Source organism: Spermophilus citellus (assembly GCF_964194105.1).
Source record: "Spermophilus citellus genome assembly, chromosome: 2".
Lineage (NCBI taxonomy): Eukaryota > Metazoa > Chordata > Mammalia > Rodentia > Sciuridae > Spermophilus > Spermophilus citellus.
Window position 1 is genome coordinate 45,004,516 of NC_138183.1, and position 16,784 is coordinate 45,021,299.

The 16,784-nt window shown below is 39.3% G+C and overlaps 1 protein-coding gene across 2 annotated transcripts in view; it reads right to left on the bottom strand.

The window, feature by feature from the left end:
- TEK (TEK receptor tyrosine kinase) overlaps window positions 1-16,784 on the bottom strand; it is a 112,631-nt gene that overhangs the window by 15,295 nt on the left and 80,552 nt on the right. The window contains exons 11-15 of one of the 2 annotated variants that reach the window (XM_081282064.1): window positions 14,948-15,082; window positions 10,690-10,977; window positions 5,565-5,864; window positions 3,748-3,902; window positions 2,077-2,287 (exon numbers count right to left, since the gene is read on the bottom strand). In XM_081282064.1, the coding sequence (XP_081138190.1) occupies window positions 2,077-2,287; window positions 3,748-3,902; window positions 5,565-5,864; window positions 10,690-10,977; window positions 14,948-15,082 (1,089 nt within the window). The remainder of the gene's footprint in view (window positions 1-2,076; window positions 2,288-3,747; window positions 3,903-5,564; window positions 5,865-10,689; window positions 10,978-14,947; window positions 15,083-16,784) is intronic. The other variant, XM_081282065.1, reaches the window with a different exon arrangement.

Genomic DNA, 16,784 nt, shown 5'->3' on the forward strand with positions numbered 1-16,784 from the left:
GTGAAAACCACCAGCATGGTTGGTGTATGAACTGACCCATCAGACTTGAGTGTAGAACAGGGTGCTATTATTACTGATTTTGGAAAAATTACATGGTAGGGGAGGGGGAGACTGCAGGTGGCTCTCTGTATGGTTGAATGTGCTGAGAAACTGCAGTGATGTTTTAGATGGGCTAGTGGTACCTATAAAACTGACAGTAAATTTCAAGTCCAGTGCCCTGTTCACAGCCACAGGAGCCTCACCGTGGCTCTGGCCCAGAGAGTCAATGTCTTAGGAAAATTTTGCTCTTGCTTCAGTAACCACCCTTGGATGCATTGCTCCTGCTGCCTCATTAAGCTATTTTACCTCTTCATATGGATATAAGATGGAAAAATCAGGCTTGGGTCATATCCCAGTACAAACTGACTTCATGAGATTCTGCACCCTATCTCCTCTCACCATTTACACAAATTCTCCATGACTAAAGTAACAGAAGAAAAATTTCTGGCTATTAAGGGGGTTTTTTTTTTTTTTGGTGTGTTTGTATTTTTATAAGAAATACATTACTATCTCTAAGCATAGGTAATGTTTTGTTTCTTGATGTGGTCTTCTTAACAATGCAGAAAGCAGATAATTTAAGAAGCCTTAAAATTAATTCTCATCTTGGGTTCTATATTGCAATCTAAAAGAAGGAAAGCCATCAGTGACCTTAGAGAGTCCCCAAGGTAGAACTGCACAACACCACAGTTAATCACATTTTCTGCTCTAAGGGACCATTTTTTGGACACACAGGCTGTAAAATCAATAGGAAGCTCCACAGTTAAGTCCTGCAGAAACTGCCACTTCACACAGAAGGCAGCTATGCTGCCAGTAAGCCAGACATTCTGCTTCCTCAATACTTATTATCGCATCTTATTAAACAGGTAGGTACAAACAGTCTTGAGATGGATGCTGTTAGAAAGGATTTAGTTCTTATGGCTTTAGATCAGTGCTTTTTACACTTGAGTATGCAGAAGAACTTGGTGGAGGTGAAGGGGTGGTTACTGGAGATTGAATCCAGGGGCCCTCTCTACCTCTGAGCTGCATCCCCAACCCTTTTTGTTTTTTACTTTGACACAGTTTCCCAGATTGGCTTCCACCTTGCAATCCTCCTGCTTCAGCCTCCTGAGTCACTGAGATTACAAGCATGCACCACCATGCCTTGCTGTAAGAACTACTGAGTAAACCTGTTTAGAACAGAGTCTCATATTCATTCAAAAAACTTGAATGAATTGGGTATCAGAAGGTCAAGTGGATGCATTTCTAACAATGTCTCCAGACATTTTGGTACAGAAACCCCATGGAGATTGTTATTAAAAAAAAATATAGTTTCCACATGTAATGCACTCCACTATTGTCATTTACGTAAGAAATTTTTTTAAAAAGTATAGTCTCCAAATAGGATCAGCATCATTTAGGAATTATGAGATCCAAATTCTCTGTCCCTGCCCCAGATGCAGCCCAACAATTTTGGGGGGTTTTGTTTTGTTTTGTTTGTATTTTTCTTTGTTTTTGCAGTAGTTGGGATTGAACCCAGGGGCACGTTACTACTGAGCTGCATCTTCAACCTTTTTTATTTTTTATTTTGAGATAGGGTGTTGCTAAGTTGCTAAGGCTAGACTTGAACTTGGGATCCTCCTGCCCTTCTCTCCTGAGTTGCTAAAATGATAGCCATGTGCCACTTCAATTGGCCCATCAGAGTGATTTTAAATAAACCTTCCAGGTGATTCTGATGCATGCTCAATTTTGAAACCAATCCATTATGATAAATAATGACGTGCCCCAAAAGTTAGCAGAATATGACAGAGAATCAGTGTTTCCAAATTCCCAGGAATCATGACACTGGTGTTGAATGACTCCCACCTTCACATCTGCCTCCTGATGCTATCACAGGCTGCATCTCAAAGGAAGCATCATCTTCAGCTGCACACTGCAGGCACAGCTGACAGGCCAATTTTTGGTTCAAAAATATGTAAGGGCATAGCGGAAAAACTTCAACAGGAAATCAAGTTGTCTCCCCACCCTGCTGAAATGCTGACTATCTGTGTAACCACTGACCTTTCATTCTCTTGATGGCAGCGTCCATCCGTAACCCATCCTTCTTGATGCGCGCCTTAAGGACTTGGCCAAAGTTGCCCTCCCCAATCACGTCTTGAAATTTGATGTCATTCCAGTCAAGCACTGGATAAATTGTGGGATCTGGGTTGTTTTTGGCCTTCCTGTTCAGGGCCAGAGTTCCTGAGTTGAACTGCACAGCTGGTTCTTCCCGCTGGAAAAATAATTTTTTAAAATTGTTTTTGTATTATTCTAAGGTGAATGCCTTCTGATTTGTACCCACACCATGTGAAAAAAGAAACAGTATATCTAATTCTAGAATGGAAGTGGAAACTGGTTTCATCTCACAGGCCACTCTGAAGAAGCCACTATGTGGGTTTAAGCCTGGGCCTCAGTGGAAAAGCATGTCAATTAGCCATGCCCTCAAAAGCCAAGAAAGAACAGAATAGCTATGCATGCCATGGGTTGATCATTCCCAATTTGGTCACACTTGAATTTTCTACTCTGCCATGAGCGTTCAGTTCTGGTGTGGAAAATAACCTGGGAATCCAATATGGAACAGGCACTGAATATAGGAGCCCTCCTAGCATCATCTTAGTCCTGGTCTATTCTTGGCACTCCCATTCTCTCTTATCCAAAAGTTTAGAATCTCTTAAGCCCCAGGATAGATAATGGTTACAGCAAAACCCAGCATAGTGTCTCTTATTCTCTTGAATCTAAATGGCTCCTGACAAATGATATCATGACAAGCTCTAGAACTCCAACCCCCTTGGTCTTTTCTTTCCAGTGACAGCCAGAGTTGAGTCAGCTCTGGCATGGAGTCAGACAGTGCAGTTCCCCTGACCTCCATGGCGGGGAACCTTGGGGACTCTGGCTCATAAAGGAATGCCTCATTTCAAACATGGCATTATACTTGTTTTATGTACAGAATTGATAAAGTCAGGTACACCAAGTAATTTTACTCAGCTTGAAATTATAAACTAGAGAAATGTCTAGGTTTTAATATACCAATAAATAAATAAAAGACTCACATGGAATGGCTGTTGGTAAAGCGTGACCTTGCAGACCTTTGCTATAGGTCAAAATTCCTAGATAAATAACAAGACAGCACCAGGCGCTACAAACCAAGTGCAGGCTGAGTGTTCACAGGAATGGGAGGCACGCATACATGTATGATTCTTATAAATGTGAGGGATGATGGGATTGAGGGATATGTTAGAAGAGGGAATGGGAACTAAGAATAGGAACATGTGGGGAGACCTGTCTAGGACAGTACATCATTTTCTGTCACACTGAGTAAAGTCTGGTTACTCTCATGTCCTTCCTTACCCAGAATGTTCAATTCATCCTACTGCAAAATTGTTCCCTCAAGTAACTTATCACTAGGACAACCATACCTCTCATTTGGGGAAGGAATGGAGAGCAGCTCTGTTTCAGGCCCAGCTTCCTGCATAATTAAGAGTGCCCTCTTTACTCTCAAAATTATTCTGGTTTGAACAGGAAATAGTCATGCTACCTATATCCACTTGATAATGGAAGCCAAAGAGAACATGAGACTTGCCTATGGGAATTGTTTACTTTGCAAGTAAGGTCTCCTATTCCACATCGTTAAAGTGAAGGTCCTGTCTACATGTGGAATTGCACTTATTAGCTAAGAAGAAGACAAGACACTACCACGTTTTGGAAGGCTTGGGCCATTCTCCTCTGAACATTTGCCTTCTTCAGCTGCAACATGATCAGAAAGGCCAACAGCACCGTCAGGCAGGTCATTCCAGCGGAGCCAAGGATGGCTATCAGCAGCATCTTCCCTCCACCCAAGTCTGTTGGGGCTGTGCAGGGGAAGAGAAGTGAAGCAGATGGGTCAGTTAGGTAGACAGATGGGCCAAGACTGTCTGTGGGAGAAGACACCATGTAATAGGAGTGCAGCAAGCCCTAGTCCTGCCACTGAACTACTGTGACCTTGGGCAGCTCATTTATTTTCTGGAATTTAGTGAAGATAAGTCTGACTCACCAGGTTGTTACCTTTTATTTAAAGTGTGCTTCTAAAATAGCAATATGCTAATCATTATCTATTTGTTCAACTTTTAATTCCAAACAGGGTCACAAGTAGATGAACAATATTGAATAATAGTGAGAATGACTGACCAGATGGACGATCTCAAGAGAGTGCCTCAATCTCCCCACCCAGGATGCTTTAATGTTCTGTGATGCTAAGAGCTGAGTGTATAAGTTGTTTAGTTTTCCTCTTTCCTTGTTTTAAAGACCTGAGAGAGAACACTGGATGATATACAAGGGTGGAAAGGAGGGAAAGATGGTAGAAGGGAGAGAGGGATAAGATAGAAGGGGAAAAAAATTAATTTAAGGTTCAGGTCAAAATAAGCTATTAAAGACTGATCTAATCCTTCTACTTATTTCCTTTATTTAAATTTAAATGCAATTAACTCAATATATTTTATTAATAACAACACATAGATCATGATCCCAATTGAAGTATTTCTCTGTGCTCATCTTCCTCTATTTCTATGTACTGTGCCTGAAAAGACATCTAGAAAGGTGAAGATATTTTTTGTTGTGGTCTTGTTTTTAAATATTTTTTCTTTGTACTTTATGTATAGCTTGGGTTTAGTACCAATAGACATTTTACCAAAACATAGTAATTATAAAAATGAGACATTTATTAAGAATGTGATCTGAAAACTATAATTCTCTGCAATTGGCAGATGCGCCATTCCTTGGACATTTCAAAATTGTTCCAGAATCAGAAATGAAAACACAGGTTCTTTTTATATCTTAAGCCCTAAACAAACCTTCAAGAGAACCAGGAAATTTTTAGTGCTACAAGACTTTCTGTAAAAACAGACTAATCCAAATTATAAATTTGTAAAAATCACCTTTCCTTCTGAAATCTTACTATCTAGCTCCCTTATACACATTGTACGCTGCAGAGGGCTAGGAGGTGCCATGTGCAGACTTGGAGGAGACCCTCAGTGGCAGGCTGGTCCACATGGGGGCACTGCTTCATGTGATGACATTCAACAATCACAAGCAGTGGCACAGTGTGCTGGGCATTCTGGGAGGATCTCTCCCAATCTTGAAGAGCTTACCCTCCCCGAGGTGGGGTAAGGTTGGAAGTAGACATGAAGATCTAATAACCTGGATTAGAAGAGTAGAAGAAAACTCAGAATAGCATAGTATTATCCAAGCCAAAAGGAGAATTCATTTTGAAAAAGAATGGAAGGCAGTTCTTGGATCCTACTGAGGTGGCCAAATCAGCCTGTCTTCCATAAGCAGGTTCCTCACTTTTCTTTCACCATAGAATCAAAATTCTTTTTCCTCAGAGTATTCTTAGAATGTCAGATTGGGTACAGCACTAGGCTAATCTGTTTCAAGGTGTAATAGAATATGGACTGACAGGGGTCCTTCACTTGTGCACTTTGATCTTAAGGACCTATGTAGAGATAATAAAACCTATTAGGATCTACTCTACCAACCTTGAGACTCTGGGAGGGTCATCAGCTCATGGGAAAAGGACGGATTGCTTGACCCAATGTTGTTCTCAGCAAAGATGTCCACCTGGTATGCCGTTTCAGGCTCCAGACCCTTGAGCTGATACTGAGTGATGGTGGCATTCTTGATCTTCACATCGATGTGCTGGTCTTCATTCTTTCCCTGAACCTTGTAACGGATGATAATGGAAGAAATAGAATAGCCATCCAGTATTGTCCAAGAAACCACAGCCGAGGAATCTGTGATGTTGGAGATCTTGATGTTTTCTGGTTGAGGAGGGAGAACTGGAAATTTAAAAAAGAATTAAGATATACCACCATCTCTTAGATTATCATGCTTTTGAGAAGCAGTTCATGTCACCTCACACACCATGAATGGCAACTGTGTGTTTTCTCAGATGGTAATTCCAACCCACTGGTAGTGGCACCGGACTCTGTGCAGACTGGGAAGACTGGCACAGACAGAGAAATGGCAACACACCTATCACCTACTTGTCTCCTTATACTAGATGAAGATCTCAGAAATTCTGTTACTCTACAATCTGTGACAATGTTCTCTAAGTGGGGAAGAATGAAAAGATTAGGTGAGCCTATGTTTAGGTAGTGTTTACAAAATACCAGGCATCATTCTAGATCTTTCTATGTATTAACTCATTTCCTCTTCCTTACTATATTACTGTTAAATACTCAGTCACAGAGAGATTAAGTGACTCAGCCAAGGTCACACTGCTAATAAGTATAAGTAGGATTCAACTCTGTTAATATGGCTCTGTTGTCTGTAGTCTTATCCAATGTGTCTCATGGCCTCGGATTCAGATTCAGTGGGTCTGGGATCAACATCTGCATTTTAGAAGGATCTTCAGATGAGTCTTTCCCATAAACTCATTTATGGAATAGAAGGCAAGTCTGCGTACACATAAGGAAATGTGTTAAGCTCTTAGGATAAAAAGTGCTACAGGGATTCTGGGAAAAGTAAGATCACATTCCATTCAGGACCACAGGCAGGAGAAGAGATAGAAGATTTGAGGTTTCCAGGTCTGAATTTGACATGCACAGAATCAGTCCTGAACCTTACTGTAACTCCTTCCTAAAGGGCACAGGACACAGGGAAGTTAGGCTGTTTAGAATGTGCCTCCACATTTAGACCTTCAGAACCACATCAGCAGGTACAGAGGCAGTGCTGATATTTTTATATCAAATTTTAGAAATGAGAAAACTGACTTCAATAATTTAAGGGACTTGTACTGGTCCTTTAATTGGCAATTAGTAAACTCAGGCTGTTTGACTCCATATACCATTGTCTTCCCATATGAAGGTTATAAGTAAATTAGAACCTTTTAGAAGTGTCCTAAGCCATGCTATTTCTATTCTAAACCCTCAGAGATTCTTCATTCTAAATTTCCTGTTTCTACCATATTGATTCCCCATATCATACTCCTTAGGTAACTGTGGCAATTTATGAGAATTAGATATTGGATTTTGGGCCTTTCATTCCAATTGTTATTCTCTTTGTCTCGCAGGTGATAAATTACCCAAAGCACAATTAATCAAAAGTCTGTGGAACTTCCTTTATATCTAGTAGTGAGCTTTTTGGATTTTTTTCTACAAAAATATAAAATAACCTTCCTTTTCATAAAAAGATTACACAGTAATAGAAATATGAACATTTCCAGATTTCTATGAACACACGTTTAATATTTGTGAAGTTGTACCTCAAAAAATTCAACTTTATAAACAACTTGTCGTCTGAGCACAAATGTAATCAGTGCCCTGTTGACATCTGCTAGAAGAATTATGAATATTGATGCCAACTAAAAGTCATGAATTTACATTGGTCAGTTTATCCATTTGGGGCCTGAAAGGAGTTATCCTCTGAGATAACTCAATGAACCTCTGATTTAGAGTCAGTGAACCTGGGACTAGTATCTCCATGTCACTAGGTTCCCCAGATGAGTAAAAAATGGATTATAAAATACTTTGGGAAACATTAATTAGAGTTTAAGTAATTTTGAAATGTGACATCACCCCTAAAGAAACCTTCAAGACCCAGACTTGCTTTGAAGCTGTTGATTGCCAATTCAGAGACAAATCAGTAGCATGGTTTGAAAGGAAAAAGGATGATAGTAAAGGAGGGAGAAAGGACATAAAGGGAGGAAGAAAGAAAGGAAAAAAGGGAGAGGAGGAAAAGAAAACTGAAATATGACTTAGGATACTACTTTCAGTGAGTACTAATTTTTGTTTAATCCAATAAATATGATACTGATCCTATGATCAATAGTCCATAATCCTAATGAGGATAAAATTTATACAGAATAGTAAATTAGCATAAGATAATTTTATAAAAGAATATAGTAATTCACCATACAGTTATCAAGACACTTTACGAATATATAGTTAATTTAAACAGACTGGAAATGATATAGTAACCAACATAGGTCAATGGAAGAGAACAGAGAGCCTAGAAGTAGAATCAAAATCAATATGAAAATTAGGGATATGATACAGAAAGTATCACAAGTCACTAAGGGGACTATTCAATATATGGCATTGGGACCACATGTGAATCAATAAGATTAAGATAAAAAATATTAAAATATACTGTATACTCAAATAATATTCCTATATGTTAAAGACCCAAATATGTAAAACAAAACTCAAGAACTACTAGAAAAATACAAGGAATATACTTGTGGCTTGTAGCAGGGAATGATTCCAAAATACAAAAAACAACAACAAAAAACCCCAAAATGTGCCAACTGTACAGGCAAATATTAACAGGCCTGAGTGCATCAAAATGTGAAGAATATATGGGGTAAAAGACATAACACACAAGGTTAAAATAAATGATTAGAAGAGTATATTAGCAATGCATAAAACAAGATGGCACACAAATTATCTTTCTTGATTGGTAAAAATATATAATCTATAGCAAATGAACAAATTACATCCACAAGTATATTTTTTAAAAAACACACAAATGACTCATGCACATAAGAAAATGTGCTTGACCTTGCTAGTCGTGAAGGAGATGAAGCTTGAAATTAATAATGGGATTTCTTTTTTGCTTTTAAGATTGGCAAAACTAAAAAGGGCTGACAGTATTAAGTGATATAAACACAGAGGAACAGTATAGATACAGAGATGTGAATCCAGTGCCCTCAAACTCCGCGACACAGTACACATTGAGTGGTGCCCATGAGTATCACTTCTGGACATGTTCCCTAGCAAAGCTCCCCCTCTGCACATGGAGGCATGAATAAGGTGGCAGTTGCATTTTTGTGACAGTAAAACAATGAAAACAGCTTAAATGTCCATCTAAAAAGAAAGATATAAATGATATAACATGTCATATATAACAGATGTGTATAAGGAATATATCAGATCTAAATAAATTAACAGATAAGAATCATGTTTATTAAGAAACAGATGAATGGTCTGTATGCATATGTACACTTATAGATCTCTATATATTATTATATAACAATGAAAGGAAAGACAAAATTTCATACTTTTGATTGTCTCTGGAGAGAGGGGAATAGAAACAGGAATGATAGTCAAAGGGGATTTTAACATATCTGTATTGTATTATGACTTCAGGTCAACAAAAAAAATGCTGAAAGCAAACATGACCCAGTGCTAACTATTGTTAACCTGGACGGTGAATGTGTGTTGTGTTAGTCTCTGCACTATTCTGTAACTTCTAAATTTCACATAATGCGCGTGCACACACCACACACACACACACACATATAAACAAAAAACAACCCTAAATACTAGCAACACAGGTCATACTTTCAAGAGTCAGCGACATGAGAGAGTGACTGGAGAAACACTGAGCCAGCTTGCACACTGTTAATGAGGAGGCAGAGACCAGCTGCAGAAGAGAGCCTCGGACTTTGGGGATTGACAAGGGGCCACGTCACACTGACTTATCGTAGTGTTATGCCCAAGAAGTATCTCGTCTTTCCTAGGCCTCCAAAATGTAATGCCACAGTTATAATTCATTGAAGCAAAACAGCACTTGCTGCTTAATGACATAAAAACTTTCAATCCTAAAAGAAACCCCAAAGTTGTAACAGATTTTAAATAACCAATCTGAAATATTGAAAAGCCTGAACTGTAGACTATTTTGAAAGAAAAAAATGGTTTTAATGCTCTCAGATACATATATTTTAACTTTAAAAAGTTTTCAAGTAAGTTGTTTAGCTTTTAAGATTAAGAAAGACTCATCCCTCATTACTGGGTATCCATGTACTCACAAACCTTACAAAACCTTATTCATGTTACTAGTCTACTTAATAAAGCCTTAACAAGGAGGGGTGAATTTAGCAATCCTGCCTGAATCACTGAAAATCCTAATGGGCTTTGTTCTGAATTGCAGGTTAGTAAAACGACTAGGTGAACATTAATTGGCCTTAACTAACAACTACCTTTTATTATTTCTAAAAATAGTCTTTTAAAATTTATATATGACAGCAGAATGCATTACAATTCTTATTCATATAGAGGGCACAATTTTCATATCTCTGGTTGTATGCAAAGTATATTCACACCAATTTGTGTCTTCATACTTGTACTTTGGATAATAATGATCAACACATTCCACCATCATTAATAACCCCATGCCCTCTCCCTTCCCCTCCAACCCCTCTGCCTATCTAGAGTTTGTCTATTCCTCCCATGCTCCCCCTCCCTACCCATTATGAATCAGCCTATTTGACCCAGCTATCCCTCTCCTCGGTCTATACCCAAAAGACTTAAAAACAGCATACTACAGGGACACAGCCACATCAATGTTTATAGCAGCACAATTCACAATAGCTAAACTGTGGAACCAACCTAGATACCCTTCAATAGATGAATGGATAAAAAAAAATGTGACAATGGACTATTAGCAATAAACGAGAATAAAATCATGGCATTTGCAGGTAAATGGATGCAGTTAGAGAAGATAATGCTAAGTGAAGTTAGCCAATCCCAAAAAAACAAATGTCAAATGTTTTCTTTGATATAAGGAGGCTGAGAACAGTCTTGAAGTGGCAGAAGCTAAGCCCCAATGTCAGTAGCTGAGTGCTGTTCAAGTGTGACTAGAGAAGCAAGAATGACTTACTGTCACTGAGGGTCCATGCGATGAGATCTTCACTCCATTCCCCCTGGGCCTTGGTGTTGACTCTGGCTCGGACTACGTACTGCTCTCTGGGGTGTAAGTTGTTGAGCAGCACTGAGGTCAAGTTGCCTGGCACTTTAATATTCTGCTGATCACTTTTTATTTGTACCGACCTCCTCTCTACTTCCACATAAAAATCATCTTCTGAGCTTGGAAATATTGGTTGCCAGGTCAAATTTAGCGTGGTCTGACTTTTTGGTAGAAGACTGAGACCCCGTGGGGGAGGGAGTCCTAGGAGAAACCAGGAAGATCATTATTTGACAGAGGTCAGAAGTGATGATGTCCCAAAGGGAAACCTTGGAAGAATAACTTTGGCTTCTAGAACAATATACAACTTCACACGCTGTCAAAGGAAACACAAGCTAGCAGCCATATGATACTTGTTTTGCTACCCAAATAGCAAATCTTTAAAATAGTATGTGGTTTGAGTAACTTTAACACAGGAGTACAACCCCACTGGAGAACTTGGGGGATATTTCTTTAAGAGTCTTAAAAATGACTGAAGAAATAAATCCTGAAGGAAGAAGAAAAACTATGTGCATGGAGATGTTCATTATAACATTATTCATAACAGCAAATGATTGGAAAAAACTAAATAGTCAAAACAGGGAAATTTTTAATGAATTATACTATAGCCATCAATATATTAAAATAGATAATTAAGAGGAGTGTGGAAACCTAGTAAAAATATATATAGTGCATGAGTGAAAAAAAAACTTGAGTGCAACTTGGTAAAAGTCATCTAAAATTGGTAAAAGATAGGAGGGAAACTATTGAAAATAAAAACAATGGGTTTTCGTAGGTTGTAGGGTTGTGAGTATTTAGCATTTGTTACCATTTTGAGAAATACATTTTAAAGCTGTTTCAGGGATACTTCCCCTAAGCAAGGGGAATTTCAGACATTATAGCAGCTGTGATGGCAAGGTCATCCCTTTCCCTGCTCAGTTCACATCCAGGTATCAGCTATGCCAGTTCTGATGGTTCACACCTGTAGTCCCTACAACTTGGGAGGCTGAAGCAGAAGGATCTATCACAAGTTTGAGGCCAGCCTCAGCAATGTAATGAGGTCTTCACTAACTTATTGAGATCCTACCTCAAAATAAAAAGTAAAAATAGCTGGAGATGTAGCTTATTGGCAAAGTATCCTAGAGCCCCCCCACACACACACACACACAAAGTATCAGCTATGACTACACACTGCCATAATTACCCACATGAACCTCCGTGACCAAAGAGGTGGCTGAATGGAAACAATATGGATTTTAAAATCAGAGAGCAGGAGCATGCCACTTCAGTTTCATGACCTGGTGCAAATTCATAGCCCCTCCAAGTTAACATGTAAAGTAACACGAAAATACTCTCTTCCAGACTTAGGAGGAATGAATGAGATAATGGATGTGAAAATGTTTTGAAGGTATTGGAGGCTCTGTTTATATTTCTTCCCTCCCATCCTGCTTCCTTCTTTCCTCTTGTGTTAATGAACAAAGGAGGAAACTACGGGTTCAGTTAATAATAGTAATCAATGTATAAATCCCAGATATAAATTCTTTTCAAAACAAGATGGGTATCCCTTCATTCGTGCATTCTCAGTGGCAATGTTACCAACCCTAGGGGACAAAAATTGGCTCTTAACAGCATAAGAAAATATTAGATTATTACAATGGTTCATAAAGGGTCATGATACACAGATGGACACTATCATGGTATTAAAATGTCTTGGGGAGAGGAGAAGCCTATTAGGACAAAAGTGTTTTTAAAAAGCTACTTATGGAGTTTTTTTTTTTTTTAATATGAGGTTAAAAAACCCTGCTCTGACTCTTGATTAGAGGTGAGAGGAAGGGGCTGCTTTCATTGAGCTGGAAATCACACCAGCCATCCTGACTGCTCTCAGACTAGTGAGAACCAGCGACCAGGCATGCTCTTGCACTCTTGCATCATGCTAAAGATCTCTAAAATCTAGGCAAATTGAGTGAGGTGGTGTTCACTCCTTTTGCTAATCTCTGAAGTTTAAATTCCAAAGGCAGCCACCCAGAGTGGTTAGGCAGGCTTACAGTGGCAAAGTGGCCTGAAGAGATGATGTTTTGGAGAACACATTGGAGCCTCCCAAGCTTGTGTCTCACAGAGGAGACGCTGGACAAATACAGACACTTCCCTTTCCCTTTCCCTTGAGGAGCATGGCAGCCCTTGCCCCTGCCCTGTCTGCTCTTTCTCCAACATGTTCAGAATATGTTTTCTTCCCTCTTCTGTTGGTCTCCCTGGCTTTCACCACCTCAATCAACACACATAAACAGTGCAACTTTCAGATGAATTAAAAACCAGCATCAGCAAAATTCAGATGGGAAAAGGAGAACCTTCAAGAACTCCCTTCCCGTCCAGCCTTGAGAAGTACTTTGAAGTATTCCAAGAGACTTCTGAATACATCCTGGTTGGAACATATTCTGAGGGCTATATGGTGTGGGCCTGTGAAGGATTTATATTCTGTTCCATAAATACTGCCCATCTGAATCAAATTAGGACTTCTTCCTTCAGATTCATCAAGAGAAAATCAACACCGATTTGCCTTTTGGCAGCACCCTGATGACACATATGAGTTCCCTTTAATTTCAGTTACAGAGATCCCTTTCTAATGTATATACACCTTCTAGTTTTATTTTTTTGCTTTCACAGCATGATGGGTTCCCAGAAAGCCAGTTCTTACTTGTGCTTAACCTCTACAAGCCCCATTTGGTTCTTTAAGGATGTTGGTCAGATGAGACTGGTGGATAATGAGGAGGGGGGAGCTGTCTTTATTGGGGTGCACAATCCCCCCAGAGGATCTAGGTGTTCTTCCTAGTTCTCTCACTAAATCATTTTATATCTTCCTGCCTTTAGTAAGTGGACCAAAAGAAAAAAAAAGGGAAATAAGGAAATGGCAACTTTGGGCTCATAGGTAAAAATAAGAAACAAGGATATGGATTCTGATGATTTAGTATGGTACATGATTCATAAGACGCGTCATCACAGGCAAATCACAGGCAATTTATTAACCACTCTGAACCTCTACTTTTCCATCTGTAAAGTGAGGAAGATGATTATTTTTACCCTATAAGGTAGTATGAATTAAATTTATATGAACCTGAAACTAAACTATAAAGAATTGACCAGGAGAAAGTAAGATAATAATTATACACAGTGATTATGCACAGTGAATAAGTCAAAGGTCCAGAAAAGAGAACTTTGCAGAGGATCACTCTGGTGTTTCAGAGGAGGCCCCTGGTGGCAGAAAGCTGTACCCCAGGTAGTGTCAAAGAGGCTGCAAAATAACATCAAGAGCTTCTCCATTAAACCACTGGAAGGCCAACAGGTACCAGACGATTTTGGTGAATTGAGAAATATCTCTACACAAATTATCTATAACATGTAGACCCAAATCAGCAATATTAAACATCACTTGAGAATTTACTAGAAATGCAAATTATTGAACCCCAGCCCCACCCCTACTTCAAACCTGCAGAATCAGAAACTCTGGGGATGGGCCCGGCAATCCAGTAAAACAAGCTCTCCAGGTGATTCTGCTGGACACTGATGTTTGAAAACCACTGATTTAGCAACAGGGAGGCAAAGATTGTAAGAAACAGTTTAAGGAGATAAAAGTGGCTATAGGAGGGAGATATGGGAAGTGGAGGGGTAAAGCAGGGGGTGCTGTTCTTTAGATAAAAGCCTTTCATTCTATTTGAAGTTTTAATCATGTGTATGAACTACTTTGAAAAGTTAGAAATTGTTTTAAAAAATAAACAAACTGGGATTTCTAAAGTATGTCTGTGGCAGAAGCCTGGCCTGGACCCTTAAGATGGAAACAGGAAGCCGGTGGTGAAATACAGGAGCCCAGGCTCAGCACAGTTGCTGCTAAGTAAATCTCAAGTCCTAAGGGATGTCCCTGCCTTCCTGAAGATTCATCTGCTTCCTTTTCTGTCCCCGTGGATGGCTGCAGACCCCCTCCCCCAGGGAGACAGACCAGGAGTCCAGCCCAAATAAAGGCACTGTTTGGCCTGAAGTTGCCAGCCTTCCTGTCACTTTCCCATCCATTCAAAAGCAAACTCCGTCCACCTCCATCCCCACCCACCCACTCACCCACCACCACCCTTCCTGGTCTTCCTTCCTCTTTCCCTTTCCTCCCCCTCCCACCCGGCTCATGAATAAATGCCTGTTGGCTTCAACTGACCTATAGAAGCTGTTGTGAACCGTCTCACGGGTCCAGGATGCCCTTCCCCGCCCTCTCCGCGACGGACCAGCTGCACACAGAGCTCATACTCTGTTCGAGGTTCCAAATAGTTGAGCGTAACAATCTCATTTGTCACTGAGAAGAGGAAAAGTCCAGGAAACTTCAGTTTGCATTTTGTTAAATTGTTTAAACTTGGGAGGTTATTATTGCAATGTAAAACAAATTTAAAATTTCAAAAAGATAACATCTGGGTGAAATAAGCAATTCTATCTTTAAGACCTCACTTTTTCAGAATAAGAAAAATTTGACTTTTGGAAAAATGTTTTCAGGTCATGTTGTGTCATTATGCATATCTCTGGGCCACCTGCACATTTCTGCCCTTGTGCTTTTTATCTTTCCGTTTGCAAAATAAGACCTTACAAATTTACTATATGAAACATCATACTTAGGAGGAAAAACTCAATTAGAATAATTTTATTCCTACCTGTTTTCAAGTTAATACACTGATTATAATCAAGTTATTGAGCAAAAAAGACTCTTGAAGGGTTTGCTTAATGTGATCGGACAACCAATTTGTAATAGTCACATCATTATAAGGAAGGGTTCTGAAGTCCCTGAAAAATACAGGATTATTTTCAAATAGCATTTTCTCCTTAGTTATTTGCTTTAGACAGCGTCTGTATCTCCATGGACATTTCAAAGGTAAATTTTTTCTTTACCCTAAGATAAATTCCTAATTGGCAAGGGGAGAAATAGACTATGTTTAACAGTTCTTAGAAAGGTACTCTATGGATATTCACTGGTAGACAAGGTGATGGCTTATTACCACCATATGACAAAACGGGCCTGGCCACTGATGTTGGAAACAGCTGTCGAGCAAATCAGCTCAACATCCCTGAGTCCAGATTTTATTTGAATCTACAGTAGAACAAGAAGAACTCAGTAGCAATATTTTGACTTCCTCCAATCTACCTAGGTTGTCAGCAGCATTATTGAATTCAAATCCTCCTTTTCTTCTTTAATAACTTTCTCAATTATCTACATACAGTAGATACAGAATCATTTTTAGGAAATCTTGGGCAAAGTAAGATTAAATATGGAAGGATACATGTTTCCTACAAGCTGCATAGTGGCAGGTCTGTCTATGAGATGGCTCAATTAGAGCATCAATTGATATTTCTGTTCTACTTTCATTTTTAAATTATGATTTTATATCATACAAACAGAACTGTAATTTGTATTTCAAAATAAATTTAACTGTTATCATGAACTTTTGACATTTTGTCACATTTTGCCGAATTTTTTTCTTCTTTCAGGAAGTTGGAGGAGCGTGATAGAGCTCTCTTTAACCACACCTCCCTCTTCTCCCATCCTAGTTCTATTTACAACTGCCCAAACTTTTCAGGTTCAAAATCCTGAACCTGTGTGTTAAGAGTCTGCAGGACAGGGCAAGACATGAAAAGAGAAAAAGAGTAAATGACTTAACAAGGCACAAAGAATCACCCCTAGGATTTAGGCAAATTAAGTCTGCCTTTCCAGCAAGCCCTGGGCTTCCTGTTTCCACATTCATGGTGTAAACACATGTTTTCACCATGACCATGCAGGAGAGAGTGCTCAAGGCAGAACTGGAATCCAGAGAGGCCTAGACAGGAAATACTGACCTAGTTAGTTACTCACAATGCAAACGGTCTCTGTGCCCCTAGTACACAGAGACTTCCAGAAAGTCAGTCCCAGAACTTAGAGGGCCCCCGACACTCTCCTGAATATTCTGAAATGGAATAGAGGGTAGTGGCAGGGAGAAGGGGATTTCTATATTTGGGGAATAATTTTTTTCCTG